Genomic DNA, 20054 nt, shown 5'->3' with positions numbered 1-20054 from the left:
TTAAATTAAATTAAATTTTGTTATATAACCAGATTATGAATCAATTCTCTACATATTTTGCCTCTTAAGTGTTTTGACTATTTTTTCAACAGTTTTATTGAACTAAAATATTGTATAGTAAACTATATATATTTTTAAACTATAGTACTTGATCAGTTTTGACATACTTATATATCTATAAAACCGTCACCACACTCAATATAATGAATATACTCATTACTCCCAAAAGTTTCCTCGTGCCCCAGTATAATCCCTTCTACCATACTGATGCCCGTAGGCAAATGCTGCATACTGTCACTAAAGATTACTTTTGTGTTTTTTAGAATTTCATATAAATGGAATCGTATAGTATGTACTTATTTTTGGGGTTTTTTTTGCACTTATTTTTGATCTAGCTTCTTTGAGCATAATTATATTGAGACTTGTCCATATTGTTGTGTATATCAGTAGTTGTACTTTATTATGTAATTGTATTCCACTTTTTAAATATACCACAGATGAATAAACACGTACCACATGTGAATAAATCCATTTACCTATATAGACATTTATTTTGTTTCTAGTGGTTAGCTATAACAAATATGTCTTTTTTTTTTTCAAAGATTTTATTTATTCATGAGAGACAGAGAGAGAGAGAGAGGAAGAAGAAGCAAGCCCCATGCAGAAAGCCCGATGTGGGACTGGATCCCAGATCCCAGGATCACGCCCTCAGCCAAAAGCAGATGCTCAACCACTGAGCTACCCAGGCGTCCCCAAATATAAGTCTTTATATGGAAATTTGCATTTGTTACCTGGATAGCTCATAGCGTTGGAGTAAGTTCAGATTTGTAAGAAAGCGCCAAACTGTTTTCCAGTGTTAATGTAACACTTTATATTCCCACCAGCAGTGAACGAGAGACCCATTTTCCCTTGTTTTTCACAGCATTTGGTGTCATTTTATTGTTTTGTATCTGTCCTGATGAGTATGTAGTGACATTTTGTTATGGTTTTATTTTTTAAAGATTTTTATTTATTTATTCATGAGAGACACACAGAGAGAGAGGGGCAGAGACACAGGCCCAGGGAGAAGCAGGCTGCCCTGCTAGGAGCCCGATGTGGGACTCCGTCCTGAATCCTGGGATTATGCCCTGGGCCAAAGGTAGAGACGCTCAACTGCTGAGCCACCCAGGTGTCCCGAGTTACGGTTTTAATTTGCACGTGCCTAGTGATGTTGAACATCTTTGTGTGGTTATTTGCAATCTGCATATCCCTTTGGTGAAATATCTCTTTAAATCATTTGTTTTTAAAATAGATAGTTTTGTTTTCTTAATACTGAGTTCTAAGAGTTCTTTATAAATTCTGGATACAACTCCTTTATCTGATGTATGCTCCCACTCTCTGACCAGTCTTTTCATTCTCTTACCAGTGTATTTTGAAAAGCAGATGTTGTCAATTTTTATGAATTATAAAATATTAAGTCATGCTTATGGTGTTTTTTTTTAAAGAAATATTTGCCCAATCTAAGGTCACAAAGGATTTCTCCTATGTTTTCTTTAAGAAATTCAATTGTGTTAGGTTATACTGAGATCTTTGATTCATTTTGAGTTAATTTTTGCATACAGTACAAGGTATGGATTGAAGTGCATTTTTTTTTGCATGTTTTCACCCTTTTTTGAAATGACTAACCTTTCTCTACTGAAGTTTTACAAGCATACCTCAGAGATATTGTGGGTTCCATTCGAGACCACCACAATAAAGCAAATATTGCAATAAAGCAAATCAAATGAACTTTTTGGTTTTCCAGTGCATATAAAAGTTATGTTTACACTATGCTGTAGTCTGTTAAGTGTGGAGTAGCATTATTTCTAAAATCAATACATATCTTGGGGCACCTGAGTAGCTCAGTTGGTTAAGTGTCTCTCTCTGGCTAAGGTCATGATCCCAGGGTCCTGGGATTGAGCCCTGTGTCAGGCTTCCTGCTTAGTGGGGAGTCTGCTTCTCCCTCTGATACTTCTCTGCTTGTGGTTACATTCGCTTGCTCTCGTATTTAAATAAAATCTTTTAAAAAGTCTTAATTAAAAAGCATTTCATTGCTAAAATATGCTGTGAGCTGTAATGACTGAGTTTTCAATTAGTTGTAAATTACTGATCACAGATCATTATAACAAATATAGTAATAATGAAAATTGTGAAATATTGAGAGTATTAACCAAAATGTGACAGAGACATGAAGTGAACAAATGCTGTTGGAAGAGTGGTACCATAAACTTGCTGGATGCAGGATTGCTACAAACCTTCAGTTTGTAAAAACAGTATCTACCAAGCACAATTAAAACGAGGTGTGCCTGTATATCTGTCAAAATTTAGTTATCCTGGGATGCCTGGGTGGCTCAGCGTTTGAGCACCTGCCTTTAGCTCAGGGCGTGATCCAGTCTGGGGTTTGAGTCCTGCATCAGGCTCCCTGTGAGGAGCCTCCTTCTCCCTCTGCCTATGTCTCTGCCTCTCTCACTGTGTCTCTCATGAATAAATAAAATCTTAAAACAAAATTTAGTTGTTCATATATGTGTGCATCTTATTCTGGACTCTTTGTTTCATTCCTCTGTTTATCTTGATGCTAGTACAATAGTGTCTTGGTTTCTGTCTTTTATAATGAGCTTTCAAATCAATAGATCTGGTCTTCCATATTATGTTTTCTTTATCCGTTGTTTTCAATTGTTTCTTTCTTTTTAAGATTTATTTATTTTAGTGAATGTATACATGAGAGCAGGGTGAGGGGCAGTAGGAGAAGGAGAGAGAGAATCTTCCCATCTTCCCCATTGAGTGTGGAGCCTGATTCAGGGCTCAGTCTCAGGACTTTGAGCTCACCACCTGAGCCAAAACTAAGAGTTGGACATTTAACCAACTGAGCCACCCAGGTAGGTGTTCTTCAACTTTTTAAAAAAATATCTTATTCATTTATTCATTTTTTCATGAGACACATACAGAGAGAGGCAGAAACACAGGCAGGGGGAGAAGCAGGCTCCCCGCTGAGCAGGGAGCCCCATGCGGGACTCGATCCCAGGACCCCCGGATCATATACCCTGAGTCAAAGGCAGACACTCAACTGCTGAGCCACCCAGGCGTCCCTCCTCAACTATTTTCAATTCAAATATTTTCATTTTCTACTTGTCTCATTTTCATATGAATTTTAGAATTGGTTTGTCAATCTCTATAAGTAGGCCTGTTAGGATTTTTATTGAGATTGCCTGGAATCTCCAGATCATTTAACCTGTGAACACGGCGTATCTCTTCACATATTTTCTTTCTTCTTTAATTTCTCTCAGCAGTGTTTTGAAGCTTTTAGTTTCAATGCTATTGTAAATTATATTGTTTTTAAATTATAATTTTTGGTTGTTGCTAATTTGTAGAAATAAAATTAATTTTTACATATTGGTGTTACATTTTGCTTTGTTAAAGTCACTTATTATAGTAGCTTTTTTTGTAGATTTCTTCAGATTCTCTATGTAGATGGTTAATGTTACCTGCAGATATCGATAGTTTTACTCTTCTAATTTCAATGACTTATATTTCTTTTTCTTTGAATTGCTCTGGCTCACACCTCTAGTACAATTCTGAATAGCAGTGATGAGAGCTGATGGATATCCTTGTTTGTTTGTTTTTTAATTTTTAAAAATATTTGAGAGAGTGCGTGTGTGCACAAGTTGGGGGAAGTGGCAAAGAGAGAGAGAGAAGCAGACTGCCCGCTGAGCAGGTAATCCAGTGCTGGCCTCCATCCCAGAACCCGAGAGATCATGACCTGAGCTGAAGGCAGCCACTTAACTGACTGTGCCACTCAGGCACCCCGGTGTCCTTGTTTTGTTCCTGATTTTAGCCAGAACCCATTCAGTGTTAAGTATCATGTTAACTGTGTTTTCCACAGATGTTTTTTATCAGGTCAAGGAAGATTTGTTTGTCCCCTGCTTTCATTCTCTACCACCCACTTCATCTTTCTTGTACTGTTGTTGCTGAACCATGTCATTTGTCTCTTTCTGTGACAGCCTGAACCCCTTTAATCTATGAAAAATAAACTGTTAGCTATTTTGTCCTTTAAAGTTAAAAGAAAGTCAAAAAGAATGTGCTTTTACTGAACAGAAAACATTGTTTTTAACATTAATAGAGTTCTAAGAATAAGACCATTTTATTCCACAATTTGAATTCACCACTGTGCATATATGCCTGAGTGCCTTTTCTGTCTCTTATTATATGTGTCCATAATTTTTATAATTTGAATATCACTATATATGTTCAGCTGTTTTGGCTTAATATGTACAAATTTTTAATATGTGTAAACATAAAATGATTATCATAATTTTAGGTCTCAGAATGTTTTAATTTTTATTAGTATGTTAGGTATAAAGGACTGAACCATTTTATAGATCACAATTCATATTTTTTTGGAAAAAGATGGGCTCATTTCCACTGAAAGCAGTTACGTATACACGTATATCAATTTTGCTGAGACACTTTTCAGATGAAAAAAGAAAGATGTAATGGAGGGTTTTATTTGAACTTCTTTTTCTAATGCATCATAGAAGGTTTAGCATATTTTTTTCCAGAAATTTTGAATTTTCAAGTAATAGAATTCTCCAGAAATCACATAATTATTACTGTATGAAATGAAAGTAAATGTGACAAGAAGAGTGAATATATTTAGTATATTGATAACTAAAATCTTGGTAAATGAAGATACCATTTTATGGAGAAGTTTCAAGGGCTGATTAGACGGTTCATTTATGTTTTATTTTATTTTTATTTTTTTCATTTATGCTTTCATCTGAAGTCTGTAAGTATAAGTTTCCTGAGAAAGTAACTCAATACTAAAGAAACTGAGTAGTGGGAACAGTGCTAAAATTCTAAGCATTTTCGACCTAAGATTCTAAGGTGTACAAGATCAGAATAGCCTAGAATATATACTTAATTTGTTAAAATTTTCATTTTGTCACTTTAAGGAATACTTGTTTAGTGCCTGCATCATATAGGGTCTGGGGTTGAAAGTTATAGAAGAAAATATAATATTAATTATGTTAGAACCAGTCTCTGCCTACTTGGCATTTATGGCTTTTTATGATGGATACTTGCAGGAGACCTATAAGAAAGTAAAATATGTTATGGTAGAGTGTAAGTTCCATAAGAATAGGGATTTGTGATTTTTTTCCCCCACCATTGATGTATGTATGCCAAGGGCTTAGAACAGTGCCTAATACAGTTTAACAAATATTTGCTGAATGATTAAATGAACATATGAATGAATCTCCTGGTAATTTCTAGGGCACCTGGGTTTGCATGGAGTTGGTAGAGCATGTAAGTTCATTTGGGGTTGTGAGTTTGAGATGCATGTTGGGCGGAGAGATTACTTTAAAAAAATAAAATACTGTTTATTAAAAAAAAATATTCCTGGGGCATCTGGGTAGCTCAGTCGGTTAAGCATCTACTCTTGGTTTCAGCTCAGGTCATGATCTCACAGTTGTCGGATTGAGCCCTCTGTCAGGCTCTGTCCTCAGCATGGAGTTTGCTTCTGATTCTCTCCCCGTCTCCCTCATACTCTCTCTCAAATAAATAAATAAAATCTTAAAAAAATTTTTTCCTGATATCTTTTTGAAATGGAAAGGATATTTTTCATGTACATGAATATAAAACTCAAATCTATTTTTTTCCGTCAAGACATTTTTTTATTAGGTTTTAATTTTAATTCCAGTTAACGAACAATGTATATTAGTTTCAGTTGTACAATATCGAGATTTAACAATTCCATACATCAAATGTGTTTTGTCTTTGATTCTCCTTTAGTCATTGTTCCTGATCCTCATCTTTCTTGATTGACATCTTTGCCTTCCTCTGTCCCCTTCTTTCCTCCAATCCCTTAGTTCTCCTCCTACCTGAGGGGGCAGGGGAGTGTGGAAGAGAAGCCCCAGGCCTAAGATTCCATCCACTCACCTTCCTGGATCCCAGAGCGGGGCAGGAGAAGAGGGTGGCATCCCCAGCACTGAGGAAGAACAGGGCTCACAGGGCCTGAGCTCTGATCCCCACCCACCACCTCTCTTTCTTCCCTGCCCCCAGGACTGGGCCACTTCTGGGTGGGGCAGTGGGTTCCAGCTTGGCTCACTGAGAATGTAAGAACTACAAACAATTTCTATTAAATTAAGTTTTGTGTCTTTAAAAAAAAAAATTCTGTACATCATCCAGTGTTTATTATAACAAGTGTACTCCTTAATCCCCATCACTTACTTCTCCCATCCTCACCTACTTCCCCTCTGGTAATCATCAGTTTGTTCTTTATACTTAAGAGTCTGTTTCTTGGGGCGTCTGGGTGGCTCAGTGGTTGAGCATCTCCCTTTGGCTCAGATCATGATCCTGGGATCCTGGGATTGAGTTCCACATCAGGCTCCCCACAGAGAGCTGGCTTCTTCCTCTGGCCTATGTCTGCCTCTCTCTGTGTATTTCATGAATAAATAAATAAGAGCCCCCCCCCCCCCTTTTTTTAAAGTCTGCTTCTTGGTTTATCTTTCTCTTTTTTTTTTCCTTTGCTTGTTTGATTCTTAAGTTCCACATATGAGTGAAATCATACAGAATATTTCCTTTTCTTGACTGACTTATTTTGCTTAGTATTCTCTAGTTCCATCCATGTTGTTGCAAATGGCAAGATTTTTTTTTTTTTTTTTTTTTAAGATTTATTTATTTATTCACCTAAGAGAGAAAGAGGAGCAGAGACACGAGGGAGAAGCAGGCTCCATGCAGGGAGCTTGATGTGGGACTTGATCCCGGGATGCCAGGATCACACCCTGGGCCAAAGGCAGGCACTAAACCGCTGAGCCACCCAGGGATCCCCAATTTCATTCTTTTTTTATGGCTGAATAATATTCCAGTGTGTGCTGTATGTGTGTGTGTGTGTGTGTGTGTGTGTGTGTTTGTATAACCTCTTCCTTATCCATTTGTCAATCTCTGGACACTTGAGCTACTTCGATAATTTGACTGTTGTAAGTAATGCTGCTATAAACATAGGAGTGCATGTATCCCTTTGAATTAGTGTTTTTATGTTTTTTTGGTAAATACTCAGTAGTGTGATTCCTGGTTGTAGGCCAGATCTATTTTTAACTTTTCATGGAACCTCCATACTCTTTTCCACAGTGGCTCCACCAGTTTGGATTCTCACCAAGAGTGTATGGTTATCCCTTTTTCTTCACCTTCTTGCCAGTACCTGTTTTTCCTTATGTTGATTTTAGCCACTCTGACAGATGTGTGGTGAAATCTCATTGTAGTTTTGATTTGCATTTCCTTATAAAAATCTTTTTTTTTAAATTTTTATTTATTTATGATAGTCACACAGAGAGAGCGAGAGAGGCAGAGACACAGGCAGAGGGAGAAGCAGGCTCCATGCACCGGGAGCCCGATGTGGGATTCGATCCTGGGTCTCCAGGATCGCGCCCTGGGCCAAAGGCAGGCGCTAAACCACTGCGCCACCCAGGGATCCCTGCATTTCCTTATGATAAATGATGATGACTATGTTTTCATGTGTCTGTTGGCCATCTGTATGTCTTCTTTGGAGAAATGTCTGTTCTCTTTAAGAAATATTTTTTTAAAATTGAGAGATTACTATTAATGAATTTTTTCCTCAAAGGTTAGGGTTTAACATCAAATAATCAAAATTACTTAAAGCTCTCAATTAGCAGGGTATAAACTAGTAATATTTTATTTTAAATTATGGGAGGCCAACATCTTCTGATAATTCACGTTTAAGACTATTGAATATTTAGAATAGTTAGTGCATTTCTGTAGTTGATCTTAACAATGCAAATTTATTCTTTTAAAGTTAGTTAACATTATTTTAAGTGCTTTCTGCCCATTATTATTAGTGACTTGAAGAGAACATTTTAGTGATAACAGCTATGTGAGATTGTATGTAAATATTGTGTAATTTTAAAAATATGTAATTAAAAAATATGTAAGTCTGGGGGTGCCTGGGTGACTCAGTTAAGCATCCAACTCTTAATTTCCACTCAGATCATGTTCTCAGGGTTGTGAGATTGAGCCACAGTTGGGCTCTGTGCTCTGTGGGGAGTCTGCTTGAAGTACTCTCCCTCTCCTTCCTGTCTTTCTCCCCATTTGTGTCCTTACTCACACTCTGTAAAATAAATAAAAAATAAATCTTAAAAAAAGAAACATATAAATCTGAAAAATATTTTTATTCATGGGCATAAATACAAGGAATATGAAATTTTGAGGATAGAGAGGTACATTTTTGCTCTATTATAAGAATGTTTACATGTTAATTATAATTTCCTACTGTCTTATTATGAGTGCTTTTTGTTTGAATATTTCCTACTTAGGATAGCCAAGTTTAGGTTTCTGTGGTCTATGAAGAACAGTGGCTTTTAACCTTACTTATAATCTACTAAACCTGTTTTAACATGGAACCAAAAGATTGGTTACTTTCAGGATACATTTATCTAAGTGTGTTGTCCAAGAGTAGATTTGGGTAGTCTCTAAAAACATGTGACTCGGGCAGCCCTGGTGACGCAGCGGTTTGGCGCTGCCTGAAGTCTGGGGTGTGATCCTGGAGACCTGGAATCGAGTCCCACGTTGGGCTCCCGGTGTGGAGCCTGCTTCTCCCTCTCCCTCTGCCTGTGTCTCTGCCTCTCTCTCTGTCTATGAATAAATAAATAAAATCTTTAAAAAAAAATAAAAACATGTGACTCAGTTTTCTCCAAATAACTAAATATCTGTGGAAAGGATACTGAGTGTTCTGTTTGTCCTGATACAGTATTTGCTTAATGTTAATAATTGGTTTTCAAAATAATCTGCTGTTGGCACTTCACTTTGTAAGTAATATTCATAATAAAATTATAATATGTAAAATGTGAAGGGCACCTGGCTGGCTGTTGGAAGAGTGTGTGACAATTGATCTTGGAATTGTGAGTTTGAGTCCCATGTTGGCTGTAAAGATTTACTTTACATACATAAATAAACTTAAAAAGAGATAAAGGATGATATTAGCATTCACTAGACAGCAATTAGAGAGTTGTGTGAAATAATATAAACTAGACTATGGTGAGGGGCACCTGGGTGGCTCAGTGGTTGGAAGTCTGCCTTTGGCTTATGTCCTGATCCCAGGGTAGGATTGAGTCCTGCATCAGGCTCCCTGCAGGGAGCTTGCTTCTCCCTCTGCCTATGTCTCTGTTTCTCTCTTGATGCATGGATGAATATAATCTTCAAACAAACAAACAAACAAACAAAAAAACTAGTAGATTGGTGAGTAATCATCAAGGAGAAAAGTAATTAGATTTCTTAAAATGGATAGTCTTTTTTTGTTCATATAGTCTCCTTCAATGACTTTTTGGAAGTTTATATGTAGCGTGGAGGATGATCGGAAGAGCCCCTTAGAAACATTTGATATTTTGCTCAACTGAGACTTTAAACAATTATGTTCTCTTAACATCTCTAAAAGAACATCTTGTTCTCATAAGTGAATAGAAAAATTTTGAGGTGCCCTAGGTAAAGGTGTCTCTTCTGAGAAAAGCAGACACTTATCTGCCAGCCAGATGTCATATATTAAGATGCTCATAACCTTTTGGGAGTGTGTTTTTAAGATGTAATGGAAATTCTGACTAGACTTATTTGGCTTGTTATTTCTTTATGGGCAGTTAGATTGTAACTGGCATAATTGTGCCAATTGTCAAGTGGTATGTATCTTAAAGGTAGATACTTTTCAAGACTATGGAAGAATCACATATGAAAACATCTGGATGAGTTACATAGAAATTTCGTTGGAACCGTTCATCTAGGCTCAAATGCAAATGTCAGCAGTAAATGGGGAAGACTGGTTTTGGCAGAATACATCGATATCTTTTGATCTTGTCACTCCTGTACCATTCTTTTTTATTTAAGATTTTATTTATTCATGAAAGAGAGAGACAGGCAGAGACACAGGCAGAGGGAGAAGCAGGCTCCCCGCTGAGCAGGGAGCCCGATGCGGGACTCAATCCTAGGACCCCAGGATCATTGACCTGATCCAAAGGCAGATGCTCAATCACTGAGCCACCCAGGTATCCCACTCCTGTACCATTTTTTGACATTGGGATACCTTTGTAACATCAACCAGTGTTCTTTTTCTGGTAGTCCCCCTACTGTTAAAACTAATTTGCTATTCTGTTGTTACTTATGAGTTTCATAGGTCTTTGCCCACTTTCGTTGGCTGGACCACTCACCCCAGGTGAAGGGAAGGCAGAGTTGGGGAGAAGGGAAATATATAGCCATTACAGGCAAGAATGGAACATGAGCAAAGAGATGATTATGTATGTTGCTTTGTATTTTCTTTTTTCTTTTAAGCTTTATAATAAGTCTTTGTATTAGAGAAGGTCCTTCCATATTTTAATGCTTTTAATCTTTAAGTTTATAGTCTTTGTAGTTCTATTTGAAGGTTTTTTGTTTTTTAAGTTAGCTCCACACCCAGCGTGGAGCCCAGTGTGGGGCTTGAATTCACGACCCTGAGATCAAGACACCTCACGACCCTGAGATCAAGACTTGAGCTGAAATCAAGTCAGATACTCATTGCTTCATTTTTCTATCTCTAGTGAATATTTGTTGGTTGAGTAGTACCACTGTGAAACATATTAGTTTTATATTGATGTGTAATGAATTACCTTCAGTTTAGCAGTTTAAAACAACACGTATTTCTCCATTTCTGTGGATCAAGAGGATGGGCATAGTTTGGTTGGATCTCACATAATTGAATCTAGATGTTGACTGAACTTTGGGAGCCTAGGTTCTTTTCCAGGCCCGAATACAATCAGATGTAAGGCTCCGATCTTTAGTTTCTGGCTTGCTGTCACCTCCTGGAGGCCTCTTTCACAGGTTGTCTCAAAATACAGAAGACCACATCTTTAAAGCCAGCATTAGAATTTGTATTACTTCAAGAAGTTCCCAGTATTTTAAGGGCTTCCCCAAAGTCAGGCCCACCAAGGGTACTCTGTCTTTTTATTTACTCAGGTGACTTGGGACTTCATCACATCTGCAAAATCCTTCTCACCCTTCACCTAATTGTGGAAGGAAAATCTCATCAATTTAAGTCCTTGCCACACTCATTAGAAGGTATTGTACTCTTATCTGATTAATTAAGAATAAGAAAAATAAAAATTTAAAATTTGCATTTGTTCCTTCTTTGATACTTTTTTCTATGTAGATCTGAGTTTTTACCTGTATTATTTTACTTCCCTCTAAAGAACTTCTTTTAAATATCTTGCACTGGATTTGTTACCCCTCCCCCTCTTTTTTTGTCTGAGAAACTGTTTATTTCTCTTTGTCTTTTGAAAGATAATTTTGCAGGATATAGAATTCTAGGTTGGTGGAGTTTTTTCCTCTGACATTTTAAATATTTCACTCTACTTGTTTGCATGCTTAAGTAGTCAGATGTATTCTTATAGTTGCTTCTTAATATGTAAAACTGATTTTTTCCTTTTTCAGAGGTTTTTACTCTTTGATTTATAGTTTTAAAATGATATGCTTAGGTATAGGTTGTTTTTTTGACATTTTTCCTTCTTGGTAGATCTTTTTGGATCTGTGGTTTGATGTCTGATATTAATTTGGAGAGACTCAGTCATTATTGTTTCAAATAGGTTTTCTTTTTTACCCCCTCTCCTTTTAATATTCCTGCTATATCTATGTTATACCTCTTTTTGTTTTGTTTTGTTTTGTTTTGTTCCACAGTGTTTAGGTGTTCTGGGTTTTTTTTTCCTTCAGTCTTTGGTGTGTGTGTGTGTGTGTGTTTGCGTGTTTGCTTGCTTTTCAATTTTTGAGGATTTTTTAAAAATTTTATTTTATTTTACTTATTTATTCATGAGACACACACAGAGAGAGGCAGAGACATTGGCAGAGGGAGAAGCAGGCTCCATGCAGGGAGCTCCATGTGGGACTCGATCCCCTGGCTCCAGGATCATGCCCTGGCAGGAAGGAGCTAAGCTGCAGAGTCACCCAGGGATCCCCTTGAATTCTATTGATATCTCCTCTAGTTGAGATTCTTTCTTATGTTGTGCCAGATACATGTCTGTCAAAAGGCATTTTGTGTTCAAAAGGCACAAGTGTTACTGTGTTCTTTACCTTTAACATTTTTGGTTCTTTCTTAAGATTTCCATTTCTGTGCTCACATTGCCCATTTGTTCCTACATGCTGTCTACAATATCCATTAGAACCTTTAGCATATTAATCCTACTTGTTTTAAATCCTCTATTTGTTAATTCCAACATCCCTTTCATGTTTGGTTCTGATGCTTGCTTTGTCCTTTCAAATTGTGATTTTTTTTTGTTTTTTGTTTTTTTGCCTTTTAGTATGCCTTCTAAAGTTTCCTTTTGGAAAAAAAAAATAAAGTTTCCTTTTGGGCAGCCCTCGTGGCTCAGCGGTTTAGGGCCACCTTCCCCTCAGAGTGTGATCCTGGAGCCCCAGGATGGAGTCTCACGTCGGGCTCCCTGCATGGAGCCTGCTTCTCCCTCTGCCTGTGTCTCTGCTGCTCTCTCTCTCTGTGTCTTTCATAAATAAATAAATAAAATCTTAAAAAAAAAAGTTTCCTTTTTTTTTTTTTTTAAGATTTTAAGTAATCCCTACACCCAGTGTGGGGCTTAAACTTATTTAAGAATAGTGAGATCAAGAGTCACGTACTCAACTGAAAGCCAGCCAGAAACGCCTGTAAATTTTTCTTGATAGATAGGCATGATGTCATGGTAAGAGGAACGGCTATAAATAGGCTTTTAGTAGTGTAGGGAGAAAAAGAAGCATTCTGTAATCTTCTGGTTAAGTCTCAATATTTTAGTGAGCCTATGCCTCTGGACTATGAATGTCACAGGGTTTCTTAGGTTTTTCCTCTTTTCGATGGAATAGGATGCCTATAGTGGGTGGGAGTTGGATATTTCCCTTCTCTCACTGGATGGCTAGAGTCAGCTAGAGTTGAGTATTTTCTTTGCCCCAGGTCACTTTAGGTTCTGGTTAACTAGTTTCTCCTAAGGGCAGGTGTTTTGATGTATTTAATAGTTTTGGCGCGTGTGTATGTGTGTGTATGTTCATCCCTGGCAGAAAGCTTAAAACTACTTTTCTGGTACTTACTGTGGGAATCTAATTGGATTCCTCCAAGTGAATCTCACAATATTGTGGGAGTCGTCTTATGATTGAACCCCCTGGAATTTTTAACTCTCAGAATTGTCCACATTGAACATCTTGCAGTTCGCCAATTACAGTTCAGACTTTCCTGCCTGTGTACTGGCTTGCCTTGTGTTTTTTGCTTGAGAGTCTCTACTTTAGACCCACTGTATTTGCCTGTCCTCTTAAGTCTTGGAGGCAAGAGTTTGCCTTGGGTCTTCTCTCTCTCACATGAATTCAAACAGCGTTGTGATTTTCCAATCCGTTCTACTTTTTACTTGTTAGAGTTGAGTGGGGACTTGAAAAGCTCTTAACATGTGGAATTAGAAACCACGAATCCCTGTCTTTTAATTGGTGAATCTTACTGGGTTAGCCCTTCTTTTTCAACTGCTAAAGCTTTTTCCTTATACAATTCTCATACTTGTGTAACACTGACTTTTACTTTTAGCTTTAATCATTTTGACATGAACAGTCTGTGATGTCAACTGCAGTTACTAAATACTACTGATTTGAACTGTTTTTTTTTTTTTTTCTTTAAGATTTTATTTATTTATTCATGAGAGAAATGGAGAGAAAGGCAGACACAGGCAGAGGGAGAACCAGGTTCTCTGTGGAGAGCCTGATGTGGGACTCAATCCCAGTTCCAGGCCTTCCGGATTATGCCCTGAGCCAAAGGCAGACACTCAACCACTGAGCCATCCAGGCATCCTGGTGTTTCTTTTTTAAATTATTTTTTCCTTGCTCATTATTCAAATTTCTTACTACTTATTGCTTACTCGTATTTAAGAATTCTATATACTTGTGTTTCTAATATATTTTATTTCCTTTCTCTAATTGTCTTTAAGAGGGAAGTTTTATGAATTTTAAAATTAGGATTCTTGAATGTTTGAAAATGTCCTTAACTTTATTCTCCGACATGAATTCTAATTTTTTTGGTCTGTAATTCTGTGTTTCATTTAATTTTCAGAACTTCGAAGCTGCATCTTCATTGCCTTTTTTTTTTTTCATTGCCTTTTAATATCAAGTATTGCCAGTATCAGTATCTGTACTTTTATAAGCAATATTAATTTTTTCCCTCTTAACGTTAAAAATTGAGAAGCAGAGATCTGTAGTCATCTGTCTTCTGTTTTGTTTTCTTGAGAATTATAAGAATAATCCTATTAGAATTCATTTAAATTTGGGGATAGTTAAAAAAGTATTATTGTATTTTAAAAAATGGAACAAACTTTCATGTTTCCCCCAAATCTTAAATTTAGTAAAGGTAAGGGTCCTTTAAGGGTAAATAATCTTTCATCCTGCTGCTATTCTACAGTGTTTTTAAATATTTGCATCAGTGAGTAATGTCCAACTTCCTAAGATGGCATGTTCTTTTACACCTTTTTTGGGCTATTCCCAAATATATATTTTTTGAATTGGACTGTGGCTTCCTGAACATTTTGTGTATTGTCTTCTCAATGGGACAGTTCAAAATAAAGCTCTTCTTCCAGCCACTTTGAATTTTATCTTATTTTTATTTTTTTAAAGATTTTATTTATTTATTCATGAGAGACCAGAATGAGAGAGAGAGAGGCAGAGACACAGGCAGAGGGAGAAGCAGGCTCCATGCAGGGAGCCCGATGTGGGACTCGATCCTGGGACTCCAGGGTCACGCCCTGGGCCGAAGGCAGGCACTAAACCGCTGAGCCACCCAGGGATCCCCAGTATCTTTTTTTTATACCTACAATTTTTATCCAGGTGTTTCAAAAGTTATAACTGCTTTTTTTCCTAAGTTTTAATTGGAAAACATAAAATAACCTAGGTGTTTTTAAACTACTTTGTATCTTCACCTGTTCTTTTATTTAGTGATTTTTTTTTTTTCCAACTTAGACCGAGTGTGGACAGTAATGACCTCACGTTTCCGATTGCCTGCTGGCAGAACCTACAATGTACGAGCATCAGAGTTGGCCCGAGACAGACAGCATACGGAGGTGGTTTGCAACATCCTTCTCCTGGATAACACTGTACAAGCTTTCAAAGTTAATGTAAGTATTCTATGTCTTTTTTCTTTTAATAATCTCTGGTTATAAATCTGAGAAGATTATATTTTAAAACTAAAACTGTTTAATTGTAGTACAAAGCCTTATTCAATGAAGAAAGTCTTTTAAGCATGGGTTTGTAAGTTTCTAGTGTAAGTTCTGATTTAAACTGGGTCTTTCAAGAAGTTGACAAACCAGCAGTGCATTATGATTAGTGGAGCAGGTCAGTAGTATGTGGGTGATTTTTATAAATGTGCTTGAGGTGCTTGAAAGCAATTTGTTCTCTTAAATAATTTAGACATTTTGTTTGTAATCTTTCTTGTATTGCCTGTGAATAATAATTGCTGAACAAAGATAGAAGACTGTCCTGATTTAATCTGAGAGTTGTCTGAAATATTTATTCATCTGATTTGTATCTGTTTTTATTTGCTTAATGTTATTGTGAGTTTCACCTATGTGGTATGCTATTGGTTCATTTTTATTGCTGTATAGTGCTCTAATGTATGAGTATGGTATAATTTACTTATTCATTTATTTCTTACCATTGTCCAGTATACTGTTGCTGTATATTTGGATTTTTTTCCACTTTGGGCTCTTGTCAGTAACATTATGTGAACATTGTTGTGTCTGTCTTGACATACATAAGGATGTGTTCTGTTTTATAACTTAAAAAATTTCAAATCTGCAGAAGAGATGGAAGAATAGTATAATGAATATCCACAGGGACACCTGGGTGGCTCATACATCTGCCTTCTTAGATTATGATCCCAGGGTCCTGGGCTTGAGCCCCACATCAGCCTTTCCCACTCAGCAGAGGAGTCTGCTTCTCCCTCTCCCTCTGTTGCTCCCCTGTCTTGTGCTCTTTCTCCCTCAAATAAGCAAATAGAATCTTTTTAAAAAAATGAATATCTACATACCTTTTAGCTAGACTGATCTGTTGTTAACATTTTGCACATTTGCTTTATCTTTTTCTTTGTGTTTTTTCCTGAACCTTCTGAAAGTTAATAATACAGTTCACTGGTAAATACTTCAGCAGCCTAGGAATCTCATAAATTACCACAGAACCATTATCACCCTCAAAAATCAAACATGAAAATAATAGTAGCTGGTATATAGTCCGTGTTCAAACTGGATTCCTCATTCCTCATTTCTATATTCCATCTGTTTCCTGCTGTGTTACCTGGGTATTTCTATTAGAATATCATTAAGGGATGCAAAATACTAATCTGCTGAAATTCTGCCATTTATGCCAGCCTGGATGGATATGAGCATTATGCTCCGTGAAATGATTTAGGTAGAAAAATAAATGCTGTAGTATTTTACTCCTGTATGGGAGCTGAAAAAGCTGACAAGGGATTGGAATGTGTGGGGGAAATGGAAATGTTGGTCAAACGGTACAAATATCCAGTTACGAATAAGTTTTGGGAGTCTAATATATAGTAGGAAGATTGTAGTCAACTGTATTGTACTATATATTTGAGAGTTGCTAAGAGAATAAATCTTGAATATTTCACCACGCACAGAGAAAGGTAATGTGGGAGGTGATGAATGTACTAATAACTTTATCATGGTAATTATTTCACAGTGTGTATGTGTATCATATCACCTTGTCACATATCTTAAACTTACACATGTCATATGTCAATTATATGTCAACAAAGCTGAGGAAAATAAAATATTGATCTTCCTTCTTTCCCAGTTTCTTAAGCTTAAAATTTTCTATGTTATCATATAACACGATTACTAATTTATCTTTCTTTTTACCCAAACTCGAGGCCATTTCACATTGGAAAAGGGATTACAGAATAGTACCTTCAAATGTATTATCTAACATACCCAACTAATGTGCTTTTCCAAAATGTCAAGCTTTAATTTTTTTGTATTCTGTCATCTGTTCAATAGGTAGATAGTATAGGTTGCCAGCAAGGGATAATACTGAATAAAGGGAATTCTTCATATAAATTTTTAGCTAATGGAAACTCATATTAGGAATTGATACAAGAAAATAAGCCCTTTTCCAGTTATTGACTTAATAAAATTCTTTTATTGGGGGGCTAGATAATAAATCTTAATATTAATATTTAATATTTACTTTTCATTTAATCTTATAGTTTTGCATTTATTTCAAAATATTGCAGAAGGATTTGCTGTGTTTCCCATCTAGCAAAATATTTTCTTTTGGGCACTTTAATTAGTAATGGAATGTTGTATTTTTCAATATAGTAATCAGTGTACTAATTGCTCTTTTAGAGAGACATATTTAATATATTTATATGTTTTTATTATGTATTATATATATTTAAATATCAATTTGAGTACAATTGAGGGCATTAATACTAGAATGATAAATATTATAATACTAGAAACTTTATCTACCATTACTTCAGTTCATCAACAAACTTAAGAGGAACTATATCAGAGATTGACTATTGGATATGTAGCATATTTATTCCTCTGGGTGTTTGGACCCAAGTCTTTCAGAGTGTCCAAGTTTCTTTGTACTTTTGTGTAGATACTGCATATTTTAATCTGTATGAATGGCTCTCTAATTATGCCCTTTACAATCTGTACAGCGTTATGTAATCTTGCCTGCAAGTTAAGAGGGGAGTTTGAGCCTCTGATATTTGTTCTTTGTGTCCACTAAGTACCAGTAAGTCTCAGAAATACCCACTGTGGGCAGCTGCTAGTAACCAATATCTCTCTATTCACTGAGAAGGACAACTACTCAGTTTCCCTGGATATTACCAAGCAATGGTTTCTAATATCTTAGCGGAATCACTTCCTTCCCTAAAAGATTTCTGTACCAAAGATGAAATATTCATTGTTGCCAAAGTCTGCTTTTTTTCCATCTGGTATTCATTTCATCAGAAAATGATATAATGAAGGAGTTGATATAACCTCATTAGTTCCTTTTTTTTCTTTCTCTATTGTAGACATAGGATTGAGATAAGCCTATTAACATTGCTTCAGTTTGAAGTTCCATTTTCACTGTGGCTTTGGCACAACCATTTATTTTACTGTAGTCAGCCTATGGAGTGTGTTTAGTCTCTCACGTCCTTAAATTCAATGTCAATCACTAAAAACACATTTCCATTAAATACTTTAAAATATGTAGTATCCATACTACATGGATTGATTTCACCTACCTTTGAGGATTTTTTCCTAATTTTTGGCTTTATCTTAGTATGGCTATTTAGCAGTAGCCTCTGTGACAAGGAAGTTTTGGTGAGAACCATCCTATTCCAGTTTTCTATCAGTCATCAGCATCATATACCTTTAATAAATTATCTCAATATCCTATATCTGTGTAAGTCATGGATTCACCTAGGTATGGCTTATATCTTTTCCATGTATGAGACCTCAGTTAGAAGACTCAAAGTCTGGAGGCTATAATCATTTGAAGGTTTATTCACTCATATGACTATTACCTGAGACCTTAGCTGAGGCTTAAACACCTATATTTGATCTATCTGTGTGCCCTGGGCTTTTTCATAGCACAGTGGCTGTATTACAAAGGTGAGCATCCACAGAGAGAGTGGGAGCCAGGTTGTAGCCATATTGCCTTTGTGATCCAGCTTTGGAAGTCACATAATGTCACTACCACCATATTCTGTTTGTCAGTGCTGTTATAAAGTCACACTCAGGATCAGTGGAAGGGGAATTTATTCACACATTATGCATTCAGGGAGTTCCTTTATTTCATTTAATTTATTTGGCTTTTATTTTTGTCCACATTAATTTTCCCTCCGTTTACTTTTAAAAAAAATTTTTTTTAATTTATTTATTTATGATAGTCACAGGGAGAGAGAGAGAGAGAGGCAGAGACACAGGCAGAGGGAGAAGCAGGCTCCATGCACCGGGAGCTCGATGTGGGATTCAGTCCCGGGTCTCCAGGATCACGCCCTGGGCCAAAGCCAGGCGCCAAACCACTGCACCACCCAGGGATCTCCATTTATTTTTTTATTTCTAAAAAATTTTTATGTTAAGTAGGTTCCATGCCCAATGTGGGGCTTGAACTCATGACCCTGAGATCAAGAGTCATACAGTCTACCAACTGAGCTAGCCAGATGCTCCTCCCTCAGTTCACTTTTTGGAAATGAAATTATCTTTTTTTTTTTTTTTTTTTAAGATTTATTCATTTATTCATGAGAGACAGAGGCAGAGACATAGGCAAAGGGAGAAGCAGGCTCCTCTCAGGGAACCTGATGGTGGGACTTGATCCTGGATTCTGAGATCATGCCCTGAGCCAAAGGCAGACGCTCAACTGGTGAGCCACCCAGGCATCCTGGAAATAAAATTATCTTAAAAGTGCTAAAGTTCTTCTCTCGAGTGCGTTTCTTTGTTATATATCTTTTTGTACTTAAAAATAACTGATAATTTTTTGGTGATACCAGTACCTCAGTTGTTAACAAAAGATGCTATAAATCATCGACTTTTCTTCTCTTGAAATAAAGTGAAATTTAACTAATACATATTTTAGTTACGTGATAATTTGGGCTGGTGAATATTTAGTTGGCTAAACCTTATGCTTTTTTTTTGTCTGTTAAATAATATGTTCACCAAATTGGTAGTATAAACCAAATTACGAAGGTGAGGTTAGCAGGTGGATATGGATTGAGATGGAAAACTAAAGGCGTATAAGGATGGGGGATTTAGCAAAATGAAACATACTTGTTTTTGTATTTGTTTTGTTTTGTTTTGATTTAGAGAGCACAAGTGAGGGGTTGGGGGGCAGAGGAAGACGGAGAGAGAATCCCACGCAGGCTCCATGCTCAGGGTGGAGCCCAACACGGGCCTGATCTTAAAACCCCAAGATCAGGACCTGAGTTCAAACCAGGAGTCTGATGCTCAACTGACTGAGCCACCCAGGCTCCCTGAGAGAGAATCTTAAGCCAGCTCCAT

The 20054-nt window shown here is 36.6% G+C and overlaps 1 protein-coding gene across 11 annotated transcripts in view; it reads left to right on the top strand.

Moving 5' to 3' along the window:
- The window catches only part of PTPN4 (protein tyrosine phosphatase non-receptor type 4), a 207697-nt gene that overhangs the window by 30738 nt on the left and 156905 nt on the right, over window positions 1-20054 (top strand). For 9 of the 11 annotated variants that reach the window (XM_077861382.1, XM_077861381.1, XM_077861380.1 and 6 more), the window contains one exon: window positions 15004-15158. In XM_077861382.1, the coding sequence (XP_077717508.1) occupies window positions 15021-15158 (138 nt within the window). In that variant the 5' untranslated portion in view covers window positions 15004-15020. Of the gene's footprint in view, window positions 1-10985; window positions 11104-15003; window positions 15159-20054 lie in introns of those variants that run through there. The other 2 variants (XM_077861383.1, XM_077861386.1) reach the window with 2 other exon arrangements.

The sequence above is a fragment of the Canis aureus genome, chromosome 20 (genome assembly GCF_053574225.1).
Source record: "Canis aureus isolate CA01 chromosome 20, VMU_Caureus_v.1.0, whole genome shotgun sequence".
Taxonomy (NCBI): Eukaryota; Metazoa; Chordata; class Mammalia; order Carnivora; family Canidae; genus Canis; species Canis aureus.
The sequence above is the reverse complement of the archived record's forward strand: the minus strand, read 5'-3'. Positions and strand labels throughout refer to the sequence as shown.